Source organism: Asterias amurensis, chromosome 1, assembly GCF_032118995.1.
Source record: "Asterias amurensis chromosome 1, ASM3211899v1".
Classification (NCBI taxonomy): Eukaryota; Metazoa; Echinodermata; class Asteroidea; order Forcipulatida; family Asteriidae; genus Asterias; species Asterias amurensis.
In genome coordinates this window covers 16,960,617-16,979,990 of record NC_092648.1, presented here as the reverse complement: position 1 = coordinate 16,979,990, position 19,374 = coordinate 16,960,617, and the positions used below count along the sequence as shown (strand labels likewise).

At 37.8% G+C, this 19,374-nt stretch overlaps 1 protein-coding gene across 1 annotated transcript in view; it reads right to left on the bottom strand.

The window, feature by feature from the left end:
- LOC139947941 (uncharacterized) overlaps positions 1-19,374 on the bottom strand; it is a 69,909-nt gene that overhangs the window by 24,367 nt on the left and 26,168 nt on the right. The window contains 12 exon segments of the mRNA XM_071945821.1: positions 1,543-1,658; positions 2,032-2,169; positions 2,902-3,016; positions 3,381-3,526; positions 5,832-5,873; positions 7,083-7,312; positions 8,010-8,116; positions 9,899-10,160; positions 12,099-12,197; positions 13,068-13,143; positions 13,963-14,151; positions 19,053-19,207. Coding sequence (XP_071801922.1) covers positions 1,543-1,658; positions 2,032-2,169; positions 2,902-3,016; positions 3,381-3,526; positions 5,832-5,873; positions 7,083-7,312; positions 8,010-8,116; positions 9,899-10,160; positions 12,099-12,197; positions 13,068-13,143; positions 13,963-14,151; positions 19,053-19,207 — 1,675 coding nt within the window.

Genomic DNA, 19,374 nt, shown 5'->3' with positions numbered 1-19,374 from the left:
TTTCTTCCTGTGCTATTCCCCCATGCAGGTCACCAATACGGAATTTTGTAATTGATCACTCTATCATATTTTTAGATCAACATAACAAAGAACTGAGCTGTTTTGGGGAGTGGGTATCCCTTATATACAATTGACATCTACTAAGAGGCGAAATTCATTGAGAAAATTACTACCTGCATGTAGATTTCTTTATGAAAGTACTAAACACTGTTTTTATGACAAACATCTTTAATTGTGATTTTATCCATTTTAGTAATTGAAATAGTTGAAATTTAAAAACGTGAAATTTTACACTGTTCTCTGGATACTTGGCTTCTATCTTTAGTATTACTGTGGAGTGTCAACTGTGTTGAGTTATGAATTTGCATGCAACCAATAATGCAGCCATGAGCAATCCATTAATAACTTAGCCCTCCGTTTGTCATTCCTTATACAAATTGGGAATGGCACCTCATCCTTAATTGCCATCTACTATGAGGATTCCCTAGGGAAAATAACTACCTTGATCTCTTTACTAAAAACAGGTAAGCCGAAATTACACACAAGGTCAAGTGCACGAGGGTATGGTCCTTAGTAAGCAATGATTTACTGAAGTATTGAAGCAGAGGAAACAGGGTGATTTGATTAACTTTGTTACTAAAGTGAAAACTAGATTGAACTTTTCAACAGTCTCAAATTGACTGCAAAGTGAGAGAACACAGCATCAGAGTATCAGGTTGCAATTTTGCTTAAAGGGACTTGAGGGAAATAAGCCATGTGTCACCAGGTCAAACTGATGGACTCTTTTGTACGGTCCTGTTACCTGCTGGGTTATTATGGACTGGACAAGAAAAAGAAATCTCTTAATCCCACCTAATCTTGCTTTCCCTCTTGCTTAACCTGGGCGGTCTTAAACAGGTTGTCAAGAAAGTATAAAGATGTCTATTGACCAACTTATAAAACAAGACTGGCTGATGTGACTTGACATCCAAAAGTCCAGACGGAAGTCTAAAGTTTGGTCAGGACGCTCTTACTTACATGAGGCCAGGGGATAATTATTATTGCTGCACTCAGTTCCAACAGTCACCATTCTCCACATACAAGCTTAGCCACAAATTTCAGTGCTAGCTGTGTTAGCAAAGAGTGCTAATAGTAATTTGAAGTAAAGAAGTGACCAAAAATTCTTTGCTAACCTGTGAAATATGCTGCTGTTACATGCATATTCTTCTATTAGTTTGTTAGCATCGATGATACACTTATGGTAAGTATAGGCATGAAATTGTGGCCTGCCTGCACTAAAGTGCTAAAATCCCAGCATACAAATTACACAAAAGTCTTGCAAAGTAGTAACTGATACCAGTCAAAGTGTCATGTTACGTACATGTGAATTGGATGTGACTGGTTTCCCCACAAAGTTCATCTTGGCAAGTCACTACATTGTAAATTATGAAAATGGATCCAAGGTCACTTCAAAAAGGCTCTCAGCAGAAAATCTTTCTGAAAAAAAAAAGCCTTTTTGACACTTTTTCAAAGGGAGGATACAATGAAGACAATAATTTTTACCTTCTTGGGCTGCCATCTTCATGGGGTGGAACAACAAGTACTTTAACGGTTTGTGAGGTTCTGAGAAGATCGATCATTTCATCATGACTTTGGGTACAGACAGCAATCTCACAGATCTAGAGGATAATATAAGCATAGCTAGTTTGTTTATTGTCAAACATACATGTGGGTATAATTATGTTCAAAAGTGTGATGCAATTTCACACACCCTTTTAGTAATTGTTTTACAAGATGACCCTCTTCAAAAAAGACCCCCTTTATCAAACCTTTTATTTTATTTTATTCTACTTTCATTTAATTTCATTTTTTTTTTTGGGGGGGGGGGAGCAATCAGCATTAAAAGGTTATTTTAAAGAGCTTTCTAAAAAATATTTTAAAATACTATTCTAATAATTTAACATTATTCTTTCATATAATTTCCATAGACTTTATAAAAAACTGCATTTTCGCCGATTATTTATCAAATTAGAAGCATTGAACTAAACTCACCTCAACGAGCCTTGCCCCCTTCCTGAGACCAGCTTGCCACGCCCATCCATAGGGATCCACTTCTACCACAATACCCTGATAGTGGACATGGAAACCAAGCTGGCCAAGACCGTTGCGCAGTAGGGTGATCTCCTGGGTCTGTGGAATGAGAGTCAGAGAGAGACAAAAGTTAGATACTTATTGATATAAATAGAATTTGATGGTTAACACATTAATGCACATCAAAGGACAAGTATGAGAAGCGATTTATAGTTTTATGTCGAAGTTGGCATATCGTGGCTGAGCGGTTAAGAGCATCTGACTAAAGCTCTGGTGTTTCTGATCAGCAGAGTGTAGGTTTGAGTCCCGTCGTGGTTTGAGTCCCGTCGTGGTTTGAGTCCCGTCGTGGTTTGAGTCCCGTCGTGGTTTGAGTCTCGTCTTAGATTATGATAGCACTGTGTTGGCTTGCTATGAGAAAGTATTTAACCGCATACACTTATTTATGAAAAATGACAGCTACTCGATTCAATTACCAAATCCTGAACTTTCTGTGAATAAAATGGCTACAAGTGAAATAGCCAGATAACCAGCATTAGAGTTAACATCAAACACAAAAGATTAGCCGGAACAATAAGAGGTTTCACAAGTTGAACAAACTGGCAAGAGAGCGACTATCTAAAGAGTACGCCTTCTACAGAAGACTGCTCCCAAGCATTATGACCTGCTTCAGGGAATACGTTCAACTCCAAATATCTGCACTGGAAAAATGTCAATAAATCACACGTACTCTACCCCAGCACCAGCTGGTGAACAGAGGGCCACGATGGCCAGACCTCATAACTCTTCCTAACTTTTTATAAATTTTGATATATATTTTTTTAAGCAACAGACCTTGATCCCTGTTGAGACAGCCATCAGTCTCTTCACCATCTCCGGAATCTCGTCAAGATGCTCGTCTGGAATGCGTATCCGAACACAGTTGCCCTCGTTGAAGTACACCTTGAGACTGGAATAGAAGGAAAAAACCACAAAGCAATTGAGTATAATTAGATTAGTGTCATAGCGGACTACAAGAATTAACTTAGGAAATCGTACCCATGATCGGTAATTGTTTCCATTATGGGAAATCGTTTCCTTTATAAATCTATCTTTAACAAATTGACAGCAGAACTTCTGTTGAACACATTTCTATCTTCGGTATTCAGGTCTGAAACCCCTCTTATGAGTTCAATTTATAACTTGACTATTCCATCTGATAATTAGAGTTAAATGCTAAACTTCGCACAGAACAAACAGTATTCAGGATGCTTTTTAGTAACTTTTGTCAAAGCACAATACAGCGCAAATTTTGAGGCCTGAATTTGTCTTACTTGCGTGGGTTGTCAGTCCATCCAATGATTGCTCTACAAGGAATACTGAAGATGACGTCTTTGTTACATTCTCTGACCAGGGTGAAGAGCTCTGGAGAAACAGCACATATGCACTCCACTGGATCAGACAGGCTGAATTCATCCACCTTCAAGACGGAAGAAAATAAATGAAGGCCAAGACTGAGAGTTAATACAGGCATAATACTTGGACCTTGTGAAAAGGTAGGAATATGTCATTCAGTACAAGAGCTGACCTACACAGTGGTGATGGCTTTAATAGATTTTGCAGGATATAAAGCACAATTTTTCTGATGCCAAACAAAATCGGAAATCAGACAAAAAGTAGGAAGAATATCATGCCTGTTAATAAAATTTATTCTCGTAATTCATTTAGGTATTCACGAGTGTTTGACCCTCCAAGGCCCACTTTTAGAAAAGCTTGTCAACAAGAAAGCTTGCTTAGTATTTTCTGCTTAACAGATTTATGGAACTGGGCCAAATGTTGTAAAATTGTCATATGAAAGTCAAGTTTATCAAGCGAGGTTGAATATTAATCTTTTAAATAAAATTCAATAATAATCGAACACAAAAATATACTTCACAGTGATGTTTACAATGGAATGAAAGGTAAAAGGGGGTAAGGTTCATACAGGTAGCACCTGTCAACAGTTCCATTTTACAAATGATTTCAGTTTTGCCCTTCATTTATTTATGCAAGACCCCTTGCACTTACATCCCCAAGGCAACTGTCTGCTCATGGTCTGCCCTTTTGAGAGTCAGAATTCATGTAAAGATACGAGCTTCCCAACTGCTGGCGTGTCACCTTAAATGTGCACTGTTCAGTATAACTTAAACACACAGAAAATAGCACTCCCTGAATGGCGCCAGAAAGCTTCATCGTGTGATGACACTAGGTGAAATGGGTCAATACTCAGTGCTGCTTGGGGTCTACAGATGAATAGATGTCTTAATTATTTTGCCGTAGAGCTTTTACAGTGAGGGGCAAAACTGAAATATATTGCTCATTCCCCCAATCAAGAATTACACAATTACATTTTAGACACATATATACAGGAAACATCTTCTACCAGGTTCCAGGTATAACAGTTATTATTTTTAATATCGGAGAAGGATGGAGTGGATCACCGGGATGGGGCACCAACATTCTCAGGGAACCAGTGGAACAAATACAGATTCTACCACCATATGCCGTGCATACATGTACCACTGATACCAGCACATTATCATGATGCTGCTATACTTATTCTTGCATTGAACTTAGCGTTACTACCCACAGCTGGAAAGAAATAGTAACTTTTCAAATTGAGAAGGGTTTCTGCTCATAGTGCAAGTAGGATAGGCAAAGATTGGCACAGTATGATTAAGACATCTCATACACATGTACGTGTACGTAACACCTGAGTAAACAGCTGAAAACCAACGCTTGGGATAGGGTTTGGTTCTCCTAGTAGAAACCCCAAGAGGAAAGCACACATTTTCCAAATAACTGACAGAGTCTATAAGCCAGATCCCAAGCAGTGATATTGAAAAGGGCCATGTAAAAATGCTTTCAGATTAACTTGAAATATAACTTCAACCTTTTCAAAAGCCAACAGCGAGGAATTTAACTCCATTTGTACTTTCAACTTGTTCAAATCATATTCTCTTCCATTATAAACTTAATAGTATAAAGGAACTCACAGGGCAAAATTATGTTAAAAACAGTAAAGGATTCTTGTTGTTTTTAAAAATTAGTATTACAAAATTGAATTAAAATTTACCCAGCCAGTTGCACTTGTAGTTTATTACTTTTTAATATATAGTGTGAGCCAAAACACAAATCAGAAGTTAAACTTATTCAACTTATTTTCTCGTTAATTTGGCAGCTTAATAGTTTAGTGAAAACATAATCAAACAAACAAATAAGGAACCGTTATACCTTTCTCAACCACACAACATTAAGTAAATGGACACATGTATGGTGAAAAAACAATACAAACTTAAGTTGGGAAAACAAACTAAGGAGACAATTTTACAATCATAAAACAATCACTGCTGAGAAGTTTTCACAAATAAACCAGGTTTACAAAGTGAATGTGTGCAACTTAACTCAGATGGTAGCAATTCCTTTCAACTAAAAACATTTTTTTTTTTTTAACACCATCAAATCTTGTTTACAATTAGAAACAATCAAGAAACAAAAGTTAGCTTATCAGTCAGCAACATTTGATTATTCTTAAAAAAATATATTTATATACATGTAGCCAAAATGTGAGGGGTGTAAAGGGATGAACGTCAATTCACAATGTTTCCGTATCATCGGATCTTTACCGAGCATGCTGTCACCTCATGCAACAAACTAAATCAAAATGCCAAATGGAAAGGTGAGGAACCACAAAAAAAGAAAGAAAAATATGCAAAAATGACCAAAATGACAGCGATTAGTGTCACCTTCGTGTTGTGGTCAGTCTTGATGGGCGACCAGAGAAAGACCTGTGATGGTTGGAAAAGAGTTGACGACAGAACGGCAAAACTCAATATTAGTGTCGAAGATACCGACCCAAAACGTTTGAAGAATCGTTGGATTCAGCTTCTTGCCTAGCAAGATCACCCAGGGGCAAATTTCATGAAGCCCATAAGCAGATATTTTTCTGCTTACAAAATTAAGCAGCCCTTAGCAGGGTTTCCATTTCATAAACTCTGATGAGCAAAAACATGCACGCTAACTTCTTTGCGTTATCATAAGCCGATGGGTGATACAACAATTTACATCCATTGTGAATACATAAACACGCGCCATAAAAATTACTTGATGAATAATAATAATGTTATGCTTTTGATGAAGCACAACAATTTATTTAACTAGTTAACAAATAGAGCGGCTTAAGAAAAAAAGTATTGCTCAACAATTTTCTACTTAGCAGAAATGAGCAGGATACCAGTCACATACTGTACGTGTGGCATGGTGTTTTGGCTGGTAACCCTGTTCTGGTAAGCATAATATTGTTGTGCTTATCTACTTGAAATTGGGCCCTGGATGGATACAGTGTGAAGAAAAAACAAACCTACGTCTCCATTTACAAACGTTTTGTTTTTCTTCCAAACAGGGAAGTTACCCCACTTCAGCTTCCCTACATAAACTACAAACGTCAGAACCCTTGATGTTGGGGTTGAATATACTGCCACACAGGAAAACCAAAGCAAGATGAATCAACAGGATAAACTCCGCCTATTTGGCAATATTATCAAAACGTTCTGGCAATTTTTCCAAATCATATTCCGTATATGAGATTATGGTGATTTGTATTCAATACTATTGTGGGATGAACATTACTTATGATAACTTCATAGAATGGGGCTCTCCGTTGAACTTTGGACATAAACTGTACAAACGTCAGTAGAACCCTTGATGTTGGGGTTGAATATACTGCCACACGGGAAAACCAAAGCAAGATGAATCAACAGGATAAACTCCGCCTATTTGGCAATATTATCAAAACTTTCTGACAATTTCACAAATCATACTCCAATTATGGTGATTTGTATTCAATAATATTGTGGGATGAACATTACTTATAAATGATAACTTCATACAATGGGGCTCTCCGTTGAATTTTGTATAAGGAATTACAAATAAATAACTACCTAAATGAAGCTTCAGTTAAAAAAGGTTTAAAATTCGTGTTTCTGATAGAGCCTTACCTCAACTCTCCACACGAGGGCTCCCTTGCAGGAAAAGTCTGGTGCAGGACGTGGGCAGGTCTTCTCTCTCTTCTTGTGGGACAGACTGAACTTGCTTGATTTCACTCCAGAGTCAATCGTTGTGGTCGTCACACTGTTTTCAGCTAAATCCTTCAGATATTCAGACTTTGTTCTTGTCGCCATGGCAATAAACTTTTCTGATTTGTGGACTACATTTTCAGCATTGATGACTGTGGGAAGAAAATGAAGTACAATTTTACAACCAAAGCTAAAACAAAAAAATAGTTTGGGTTTTGTTTTCATCTATAAATCAGAATATAAAAACAAAATATGTAAACACATACTTCTGTCACCAATATGTTTCCCTTTTCTGTCATAAAAATTATAAATGAATGAATAATAATCACTGTAAGCTTTGTAACAAAAAAAGGGGTTCCACATTACACAACACAAGGAACGATTAGGGTTTATTAATAATTGAACACAGGACTATTGAGGAAATTGCACAATGATAAAAATGAACTTAGTAGAAGTATAACGTAGTTTACACAGCATGAAGAACAATAAAGGTCTTCAAAAGAGTACCACCCATGACCTTAGTCACAAAATCAAGCACTTTGAATATAAATTTACTTCACAGTCAAAAAGCCACCAGGTTCATAAGCCACAACAAAACAACTATCTGAATGTCTATTATCACCAGGAGCAAATTTCATAGAGCTGCTAAAGAAAATATTGCTTAACAGTTTTATGCTAAGCAGAAATGAGCAGGATACCAGTCACAAAATGTACATGTAACATGGTAGTTTGGCTGGTAACCTTACTCTGGTAACCATAATTTTGTTGTGCTCAGCTACATTTTGTGCTTGAGCAGCTCTATAAAATTGGGCCCAGTTCCTCTCAGCATCTGACTGTGGAAGAACTTACTCTTTGCCAGCAGGAATTCACTGAACGTTGGCCCTTTGGGGAAGGTTGCATTCGCTGGAAGGGGCGGCCCAAACGACGCCACATCCTTTGACCTCGTCACAGCGACCCTGGTGGTGTAATTATAAATACAATACATGATTCTGTCTCGATGTCATCCGCAAGGGAGTACAAGAACAACATTTCCAAGATGGCCGACCAGCTGAAAGCGCACGAGGCACGACGACACTCGGGTTTATTGTCTGCAAAGCACACTGCTGCACAGTTATCAATCCTGACAACTTAATATGTTCAATTTTGTGTAGAGCGGATGGGTTTCAGTGTTGGTTGAATTGAACCCCATGCGGTGCAACACATCAGGATGGGTTGATGCATTCTGGCATATGTCAAGTTCAATGAAAAGCCACACAGCTTGATACTGTCTCATCAATGTGCGGACAATTCTCACAGGAAACAGACTCCATATCATGGTTATTGAGATCGCTCACATGGGCAATGACCATCTCACAAAGCATCTTGCTACTAAACATCTTTCTTAAGGGATTTCTTAAAGTCACTGGACACTATTGGTAATTACTGAAAATAGTTGTACAAATATACTTGGTAACGAGCAATGGAGCGCTATTGATGGTACAAAACATTGTGAGAAACGGCTCCCTCTGAAGTAATATACTTTTTGAGAAAGGAATATGAAGACTTCAGTCATGAAGCCTTTTATTAGGTATCTGAAAGCACATACATTTGTGCAACAATTCGATTTTCCTTCTTTTTTTCTCTTTACCACAATTTTTTTTCTATGCATTATGGGATACACCAAGTGAGAATACTGGTCTTTGACAATTACCGAAGGTGGCCAGTGTCTTTAAAGCTTGTATCTTACGTTAGTTCAGAAACCATAAAGAACCATGGAAAACCACAATTACTGGAGCACATATGGACATTTACACTTTATCTGATGCATCACAAAGTGCTGCTGCTGATTAAATCTCGCCTAATTATGACTTGACAAAAATTTAAATGTCTGCAATTTTCAATGAGTAATTCCATGAGCAATAATTCCAAAGGCAAGTGGTACATATAGACAGATGGACAAACATAAACAACATTGAACAATTATAAAGTTCTACAGATTAACCTAGTGACCTAGTGACCACTGGCAAGTGACCGTCCCATATAACACAACCGTCAAAACATCCCACTCGATGGTGGTAACTGAACACCTACATACTAGTACGTGGATACGGACGCTGGTTCCAATGACATAAAACTGTCATTTGAGCCTGCAGTGCCATATCAGACAAGTTCCTGAATAGATAGAGTTCAAACATTCAATTTTCAGAAACTCTACGCCGGGAATTATAGTAATCCAAACTAGAAAAATCGCTGTGGAATTGAACTTTTATCATCTTTGCAAACTGTAACCGTAGTCTAGTGGTTAGACTGCAGAACTTGCAATCACAGGGTTGTGGATTCGAATCCCCAAGCTAGTCGCTGATTTAACAACCACTGGAAGAAATATTGTCGTCTAGTTACTGAATAATAAATTCTTGATTGGTGCAATTTATAATCATGTTTGTATGAGAGAGGTTGCCAGCTTGACGTTTGTATCCCCTTCTGGGAGTTTGCTGGGTTCCCCTGATTGGAACGTACTGCATCTCTTTGGAACTCCTTGCCTGGTGGATGTTTGCCCCATCCAATACTCTAGACTGTTTTAAGAGGAATATCAATTCCTACCTTTAGCCCCCCTGAGTTCTTTTCACATAAAATAATTTTCTTCTTCTTGTAGCCCCAAACCAAGAGTGGTTTTTAAGCCTTGTTTGAGGGTTAACTTGCATCAAAATAATAACAAAAACAAAATAAATATTCAAAACAAACAAACTAAACAAACTTACGAATAAAACACATTGTCCGTGTTGGGGTCAATTGCACGTATGACGACAAACACGTGCTGGAAGTGCGAGCGTATTGTCTTGGGCGTAAATGGCTCGGCTCCCGGTTCTTGGAACACGATGGTGACGATGTCGTTGCCGATGTGACGCTTCCTCAGCAATTGCTGACGATTATTGGCGGTGAAAGGCAGCATGGTGGAGACGTGGAACATGATCTCCTGGCTTTGGTATGTGGCATAGACGGAATGGGTACCAGTGGAATCGGCTGCAGAGTTAACAAACAAAAGCAACATTAGTAGGGGGAGGGGATGATGGGCAGACATCATTTTGTTTGATGTCATTCTAAGTTTCTTTTTACTAACCTCATTAGGTACAATTGATGTATTCACTTTCATAATGTGTTATTGAAAGTATCCTTGTTATTGCTAGTAGTTTAAACATTACTGTACTTTTTAAGCAACGTTTGTTTCTTCAGTATAGTTTTATTTAAATGCATTGTGCATTTTTAACTTCTTCCTTTTTTTGTTTGTGTGAATTGCCTTGGGCGCCTTTTAAGTCGGATTGTGCGCTATACAAGGGTTTTTATTCTTATTATTAATTGAAGGGCATCATCCATTGAAAATATATACATCACATAGAATGTTGGCAGGTATCCTGCATCTAGAAAATGGTTCTTTATAATGCTGAGCAAATTCTTCTTGTCATACAATTTGTCAAAAAAAAATCAACAGCAAATTTTTCTAACAAAGCAAAAGGAAGATCTTCATCCCTTCTGAATGCTAGACTACGACAAATCACTAGTAATTTCATAAGCTCACTAGAAACATTTGTTAAAAGTTCTTCACAAACACAAAATTTCACTTCCAAAGTTTGGCTCAACTGATGACCCTTTTATGATACAATAACTAATGTGAGAATACCAAAATATTAGTTAATAATAATTGAATAAATGTTCAAAGACAGTGGACACTATTGGTAATTACTCAAAACAATTATTAGCATAAAACCTTACTTAGTAACGAGTAATGGGGAGAGGTTGATAGTATGAAACAGTGTGAGAAATGGCTCCCTCTAAAGTGACATAGTTTTCGAGAAAGAAGTAATTTTCAATGAATTTGATTTCGAGACCTCAAGTTTAGAACTTGATGTCTCGAAATCATGCATCTGAAAGCACACAAGGGTGTTTCTTCTTTCATTATTATCTCGCAACTTCAATGACCAACTGAGCTCAAATTTTAACAAGTTTGTTATTTCGTGCATATGTTGAGATACACCAAGTGTGAAGACTTGTCTTTGACAATTACCAATAGTGTCCAGTGCCTTTAAAAAAACATTTAAAAAGCACTTGTTATTGTGCGTGGTTTTCTTGTGACCCTAAAACAGACTTAAAAATACTTAGCATACCACTTCCCAATTGTTTTACATAATTTCCTGTCATCAGCCCATCTTTCTGGGAGAGAAGGAAACGCGACCAACAAACATGTAGACAACTTTAGAGATCTTGTTACCATAGGACACATGTCCTTCAAAACTTCATGTACTTTATCAAGTATTGAAAACAAATGATCACTAACATGGAGCTGTCTAGACAATTAGTCATCCAGTGTTGTTTTACCAACCCCCAACATTGCTTGGAACCATTATAAACTTTAAATACAAATAGTGATTTTGACCTTGAAAATGGCACAGAATTTGGATACAACTTTTGGCTTGAACAAAAGAAAATTCACTGGCTTCTGACTGGTATCCACAAAACCAAGATATTGACAAATGATAGGGAGACATTAAGGCTAGATAGCGCAGTTGATAGAGCGCTTTAAACCTACAGGTCCCAGGTTCGCATCCTGTTCTATTAATTTTTTTAATTTTCAACCAAAAAACAATTGTTTTTTAATTCCAAATCTGTTTCCCTTAATATTTTGCAACCATTAGCACTTCATTTATACCATATGTATGCACCAGACATTATAAGTTAAAATCACACTGTCAATGCCAAAATCAAGGATTTCGAGTTAGACACATGAAAATTAACAACCTTGCACCTCTGACAACGTACAGTGTAAATTTCAGTGTTTGCACAGCCAACTTTTTTTATGATGAATCTGCTGTCACCTAACAGAATCGCACTAAGGTTTTGAATTGTGGTAAATGATCTAATTTACGAATACTATCGCTTTGGGGTATGGGAACTGGGAAACCTTACTCTTGTTGTCCAGTTGAGCTCTGTACTTGTCGAACCCTTTTAAGCGGACTCGCTCTCCGATGCATTCTAGGAACTCATCAAAGGCTGGGGTGGAATGCTCTAAAAAGATCAGATAACAAAGAACAAAAAATAGCAGACATTATATATTAGTCAATGCAGATTCATTTTAATTCTACAACAAATGTCAAAATGGTATTGGCGTTGGTGCCCATTAAACATTTTTACTCAACACTATCCTGGATAAAAATAAATGTGGCCATACCAAACTTGCCGAAAGTGAATAGATAAACTAATAAGTACACACACACTGTAAACACCATCTGAAAGCTATCAGTTGTTTGCTATGGGTCTACTCTTGGACAACTTATATTCATTTTCACTGAACAATTATTTCCCTCCTCTGTAACTCAATACAACTGCAAAACAGTTTTGTTTCTATTTCACAAAGAAAGTTGACTACAGCAGCTCTATGAATTTGGGCCCAGGACTAGATTTCAAAAAGGGTTGAAATTCTTCTTAAAGCCATTGGACACTTTCGGTAAACAGTATTGTCACAAGGCCCACACTTCGTGTATCACAACTTAGATATAAAATAGCAAACCTGTGAAAATTTAGGCTCAATCGGTCATCGGAGTCGGGAGAAAATAACGCCAAAAAACCCAACCTTGTTTCCCCACGTATTGCCGTGCCATGACATGTGTTTAAAATAAATCCGTTATTCTCGTTATCGAGAATTGCTAATTGTTTTAATGTTTTCTCAAAAAGTAAAGCATTTCATGGAAAAAAATATTTCAAGAGAAGTCTTTCACCATGACCTTGTATAATGGCTTTAAGAAGAGTTTTCAATATCGCCAGAGTGGGTTGTATAGTGACATCACACTTTGCTTAGCATTTGAAACTCAAATACATGTTAAATAAATTAAAAAAATCTTCATGAAATCTTTCATGAGAGATATCAAAGTGGCTTACCGTTATTGTACATATCCTCCTCTGTATTCTGAGCGGTTTTACACAACATGATGCCTACTTTGTACTTATTGCTCACCTGTAAGCAAATTAAAGATTTATTGACACCAATTTATTTACGCACGGCAGAATGTAGGGCCTGGAAATTCATAGGTTACCCTGTGACATAAATCGGCCATCATTTCGGCCAATTTGGAAAACACAGTCATGCATTTCAGGGGAGAACGGCATGAAACATGCGCACATTTCACAAAACTTATTTAGCAAAAGGTTACTGAACCACAGGTTTGCATTAATAATTTATTTAAACATTTGATGCGCCTGTGGGCCAAAATGAAATTTGTCTATAGGGCCTAAAGATGCCAATATTGAAACTTATTTATACTGTAAAGACTGAACACGGTGTGGAAAGGTTCTTTGGGGGTATTTAGTGCTGGATCTCAAGCTTGGATTCAATGTTTTATTATGATTAAATTATTAAGCCGCAGACAAAGTTAATACTCATGATACTTTTGTTTACATTCCAGATGTGGCTTACAAAAGGATCTCTTTACTTTAAGCCATCTGGGGACAAATGTGTTTTATCGTATTAAAGTAACAAATAATTTTGATATGAATGGAGAGTAAGAACAGGAGGAGGAATGAGGCTGTGGTATTTCACCCCAATGCCACAGATTTGACATTTTACCAACAACAATTGCCCCATCTCCCACATCCTTGCCCTGCTCCAACCCCTTAAACTTGTCAAGGTTTCCCTGGGGATAAGAAGAGTGGGAACAAGGAAGGGATGACTACAATGTACCATCCCAAGACATAAATTAAGACAAATCATTCCTTGCCTCCTCTTGCACAAACACCCAACGCACAAACTTGATAATCAGAATGAAATCTAGCGTACCCCTTGTTCATCAAGCTTGAGTAGCTGCTCAGTAACTTTAGCGGTGCTCAGCGCCAACCTCAGACAGGCCAGGGGAAGATCGGGGACCACGTAGTCCAAGACGTCTCGTAACGGAAGTCCCTTGGGGGAGTTGTGCTTAGCAGTAGACGGGATGGCATCTTCGGCTATGACACCTCGTAGTGTGACCAGCTGGATAGGGAGAGGGGGGGAGTAAATTAGATGAGAAGGGTAATCAAATCATTAGGGTCACTATAATGGTTGGATGACCAATTATGCATGTGCATACTGCATTTGCTTGCAACCAGGGAAGATTTTTCACACATGGCATGATGTTCGTTACTAAACCTTCATAGTGAAGGTACCTTCACTGAACAATATGGATAATAATTTTCAGTCACAAACCGTACGTCGGCTATATATTCCACATCGATTGAAAGTATGATTTTCTTGTTTACAGAACGAGCAAAACTAGTGGACCATATGTTAAAAACATGGTGGTACATGTAAAAAAATTGTTGCTATAAAGAGGGGCTCCGTGGTCAAATTCTGGTTTGTGATGCACTCAATTTCCAACAGGTAGGGTCCTCACGAAAGTGGGGTCAGTGTTACAAGTCTCTGACATCACATCAAAATCAGGGGTCGAAATTGCCACTAGCCCGCTAGCCCGGGACTACCAGATTTACAGCCGGGCTACTGATTTTTCCAGTTTGATAGCCCGACGGGCTAGTGGAAAAACAATGCAAAAATCATCAATACAAACAACAAAGAACTGTGCTATGGTGTATTGTAAAGTTTGAGCCGTGACGCGAGACATAATGTGTCTTTCGGGCTACCAAAATCTCATCAGGGCTACTAAAAATTATTGGTTACTAGCCCTGCTGACTACCATGAAAATACACTTAATTTCGACCCCTGTCAAAATGGTGTAAAATATCAATATTTGATTCTCTTTCGAAGTGAAATCTGACACATGACCTCATCACCATCAGACAGCAAACAAAAAATGGGTCTGTACATCTAAAAGGTCAAGTTCAATGCTGTTTTGACAAGTCCATCAACATTCAGGGATGAACTGAAAACTCATATATTTATAAGTGACATCAACAAATATTTTAGGATTAAAAAAAAACAAACACCTTTTCAGTGTGATAATACAGACTTTCAATTGTTTTCCCCATGTCATAAGGACTCAATTTATTGGACAATGAGTGGATCACAAAACTGAATTTGACCTTAGAACCCCTGTTGACTATTGTTGTTGAGTTCAGTTCACTGTTCCCTTCATCAACTTCAACACTTTCTAAAAGTGTAGGGTAAAACAATTAGCTGTAACGCAAGGTTCTAATTGTATACTGTACAGTTATTGCTCAATGCCGAAAGTACAAGAAGCTAGGTAATCTAGAACAGGAAGGCAGACAGGAAATGGTGTCAAAGGTTAAGGAATGCCCGTATGTCATTACAATCATGTTTTCTCACTTAACTTTCCTGTGTGGAAAGTGCAATGAGTATTTCCTTCATACAAAAGAACTAATAATGGCTATAAATATACCAAAAAGATGAAACATTCTTTTGCACATTGGCACTGAAGAGATTTTTTTTTCTTCTTCTTTGTTTTTTCTTCTTTTTAGTGCAAACTGAGAATTCTGATCCAGCAGGTGTACAAACACTTTCATTGATTGCATGAATTATGCATGGGGCTTAAAGGAACACGTTGCCTTGGATCGGACGAGTTGGTCAAAACAAAAGCGTTTGTAACCGTTTTTTTTATAAAATGCATATGGTTGGAAAGATGTTTTAAAAGTAGAATACAATGATCCACACAAGTTTGCCTCGAAATTGCGTGGTTTTCCTTCTACTGTGCGAACTAACATGGTCGGCCATTTATGGGAGTCAACATTTTGACCCCCATAAATGGCCGACGTGTTAGTCGACGAGGTAAAAGGAAAACCGTGCAATTTTGAGGCATGTTTGTGTGGATCATTGTATTCTACTTTTACAACATCTTTCTACCCATATACATTTTATAAAAAACGGTTACAAACGCTTTTCAAAGACCAACTCGACCGATCCAAGGCAACGTGTTCCTTTAAATAAAAACAATCTGAGTGTCAAAAGGTGGTCTCGATTGCCTCCTAGAACAGTCTATCCTTGTGGAAACACGTAGGTAGGATTAGGTCATGTAGGACTAGGTTCCAGAGTTACTAGATTTCAAAGTCTATGAATTGTTTTATCTGAAGGAAGCTCAAAGCAGCAAACTCCAATTTTCACTACAACTCAACGCAAGGGACTCAGGTTTTGCAATGTCGCACATGAACTACATGAACCCTCTGTGTATCACATTGCCTTGGATCAGTCGAGTTGGTCTTTGAAAAGCGTTTTGTAACCATTTGTTATAAAATGCATATGGGTAGAAAGATGTTTTAAAAGTAGAATACAATGATCCACACAAACATGAAATTGCACTCGAAATTGCTTGGTTTTCCTTTCACCTCGTCGACTAAGACGGTCGGCCATTTATGGAAGTCAAATTTTTGACTCCCATAAATAGCCGACCGTGTTAGTTAGCAAAGTAAAAGGTAGAACGTGCAATTTCGAGGCAAATTTGTGTGGATCATTGTATTCTACTTTTAAAACATCTTTCTACCCATATGCATATTTATGGACCAACTCGTCCCATCCAAGGCAACGTGTTCCTTAAAGACTTGTAAGGGGATCCATAACAGGCATGGAATGCCACAGATGTCACAGTTGCCTCTGTGGCCAGTCGCCCCAAGCCTCAAAGTCTGTTTCTGAAAACCTTCAATTACATTTAAACTTTCAAATCCAAACTTGCCCTTTACCTTTTAATGACAAAAAATATAACCATGCCCGATTAAGAATGCGTGATCAAGCTTGACCTTATCAGTATACTTTGTGTGCACTACAAAAAACACATGAAATACTTTAGTTTGAAATGTCCACATATTCACCACATTTCACAATTTTTCCCAAAGTCTGTTGCAAACGGAAATCCAATATTACACTCTGCACATTCCAGCTGTCTTCTCTGTGCATAACGCAAACACTTATGATATTTGCTCTTATTGTTTGCAAATGCATTACTGAACAGTCAGACAGTCAGCTCGGTATGTATGGAATTGCCCGCATGGTAAGCGTGCAAATACTCTGTACATTTTAAAATTTGCATCTTGCTGGGTCGTCGTCGGCGGGAATGTTTCATACTTCTCCCCACAGGCTTGTTATGAGCCATGCGGAGCCCAGGAATTAATAACTTCCTTTTTGTTTTAACACAATGCCCTCAGGCGAGAGTCATGCACGCTACCAAGCAGACAACATTACTTTGTCAACTTTGTGGTTACATGTACATCTACCCCCAAGATAATAACAACAGATCAACCGAGCTGTAGAATTACGAATTTTGGGGGTGTTGACCAAAAAAAGAAAATCTGGAATCCAACTCAGGATCTGATTCATTACAACCGGAAAGTGAACCCAGCAAATAAAAACAGTCAACAGTGGTAAACTGAGAGAGTAAATACGGCCCACGTAAATTCTTTGGCTATCCTGTGTTTCCTCTTGGTTATCCAAATACAATCTAATAGAATACACAGACATTGGAGGCATTCAAGTACAATATAGGGGCCCTATAGCAGAATATAATCATGATCATCAAGTGAAATGGTCCAAATTGCAGATGGTTTTCAAAAACACAAGCACCCTAATAATAGTTTAAAAAAAAGCAGGACAGTTCTTTTCAGAACTGAGAAGTCTCCCGAACCTCCGTTTATCTACTCCGCGGCAGTAGAATAAAGCAAGACAGTTCCCTAAGAACAACTCTACCTGGCAAGTAGATACACACATGGTGTTACCGCAAACCAAATATACACCCTAATTTTGTTCAATATTTTCAACAAACTAAGTCTCAGAATTGATCACCATAGCAAAACTCCATGTTTTGAAACAATATTACCATACATGCACGCTCCCTAAATCCAATTTGAATTTTGTACATGTGCCTTCATTTATACAAGTACCCGGTACCAAAAATGTACCACGCTACCAGAAGTTGCGCTACACCACAGTATAATGACCCCGTCTGAACATCTATACAGTTATGTGTAACACTAGTCCAAAGAAAACTCTTTGTTGCAGCTCCTCGAGAACTGCTTATTTTGTCCAGCACAAAGATAGGTTAACAATACTCGACGAGAAAGAAGAAGAGTAAAAAAAAAACAGCTTAAATTTTACAGCTGCAATATGAGTTATCACTCAAATCAGATTTTGGTTGACACTCTGTAAACCTAAGAGGATTAAGGCCAGGAAATGGAATAATCCAAGCAACGGCTAATCTCTGGGGTAGTAGAGAGGATCCATTATTATAATAATAACGGCTCTTATAACAGCGCCTCCCCTTTGTGATTCTAGCTGCTTTGCAATGCTAGCAGTTATTTTATTACTCCTTAATAGTGTAATATCCTGTGCCTGAGTGATACAGTGGTTACTGTCTAGCGTCTAAATATTCATTAGTTTTGACAATTGGTTCTTAAGGTTCTGGTATGGTAGGCTTTGAGAGAGATCAAAGCTTTGCTACACATAACCTCTGTAACAAAAGTCATTTTGCTCTTCGGTCAGTAAGAAGATAGAGATAAAACCCTGATGTACATAAAAAGTTGGTTGTACAATGACTGATCCTACAATGTGGGTCACTTTCCTGGTGCAGAAATTTTGCAGAATTTACTAGAATAGATTGTGATTTTCTATTGCAAAAAGATTTGTTTTTAAATTTGTCTCGTTCTCCCCAGAATATATAATGCACATTACTGTCCTATACGCAGAACTATAATGTCCAACTTAAAAAGCTCCTTACATGGCGTTTCTTGCAATGATATATTTTTTAATAAATCAGCATCCTACATCAAAGTACCTTCAAAATAACACCTAAATACTAATAAACTGACTGTGGCTTTGACTATGCCCTTGACTGCCACCTTAAAGCTCCATTCTAAAAACTCACATCTTCAAAATGGCCGAAACAACCAAAGCCACAGCCAAAAACGACGGCATACATTTAAATAATCCCTTAGCCTCACCTCACTCATTCTAAAGATGATTCTGTACTGGTACTTGGCCAATGAGTCTTTATCTTTGGTGTCTGTCAGCCCATCAATATCGTCCAGCTTCTCCCTGCGGACACTGACTGCCACTGGTCCGTAAGTTTCATCCACTCCAAAGAAGTTTTGATGCTCTGTAAACGAGGAAAAAAAGCTTGGGAATTTTCAACCGTTGAAAACTATTTCTGCGATTCTTGCCAAACTTTAGGGCCCAATATAATAAGCAAAAAACACTGCTTAGCAAATTTCTCTGTGTTAAGCATAAACTGAGTGGAACATGAACTTCAACAATGTAAATTTT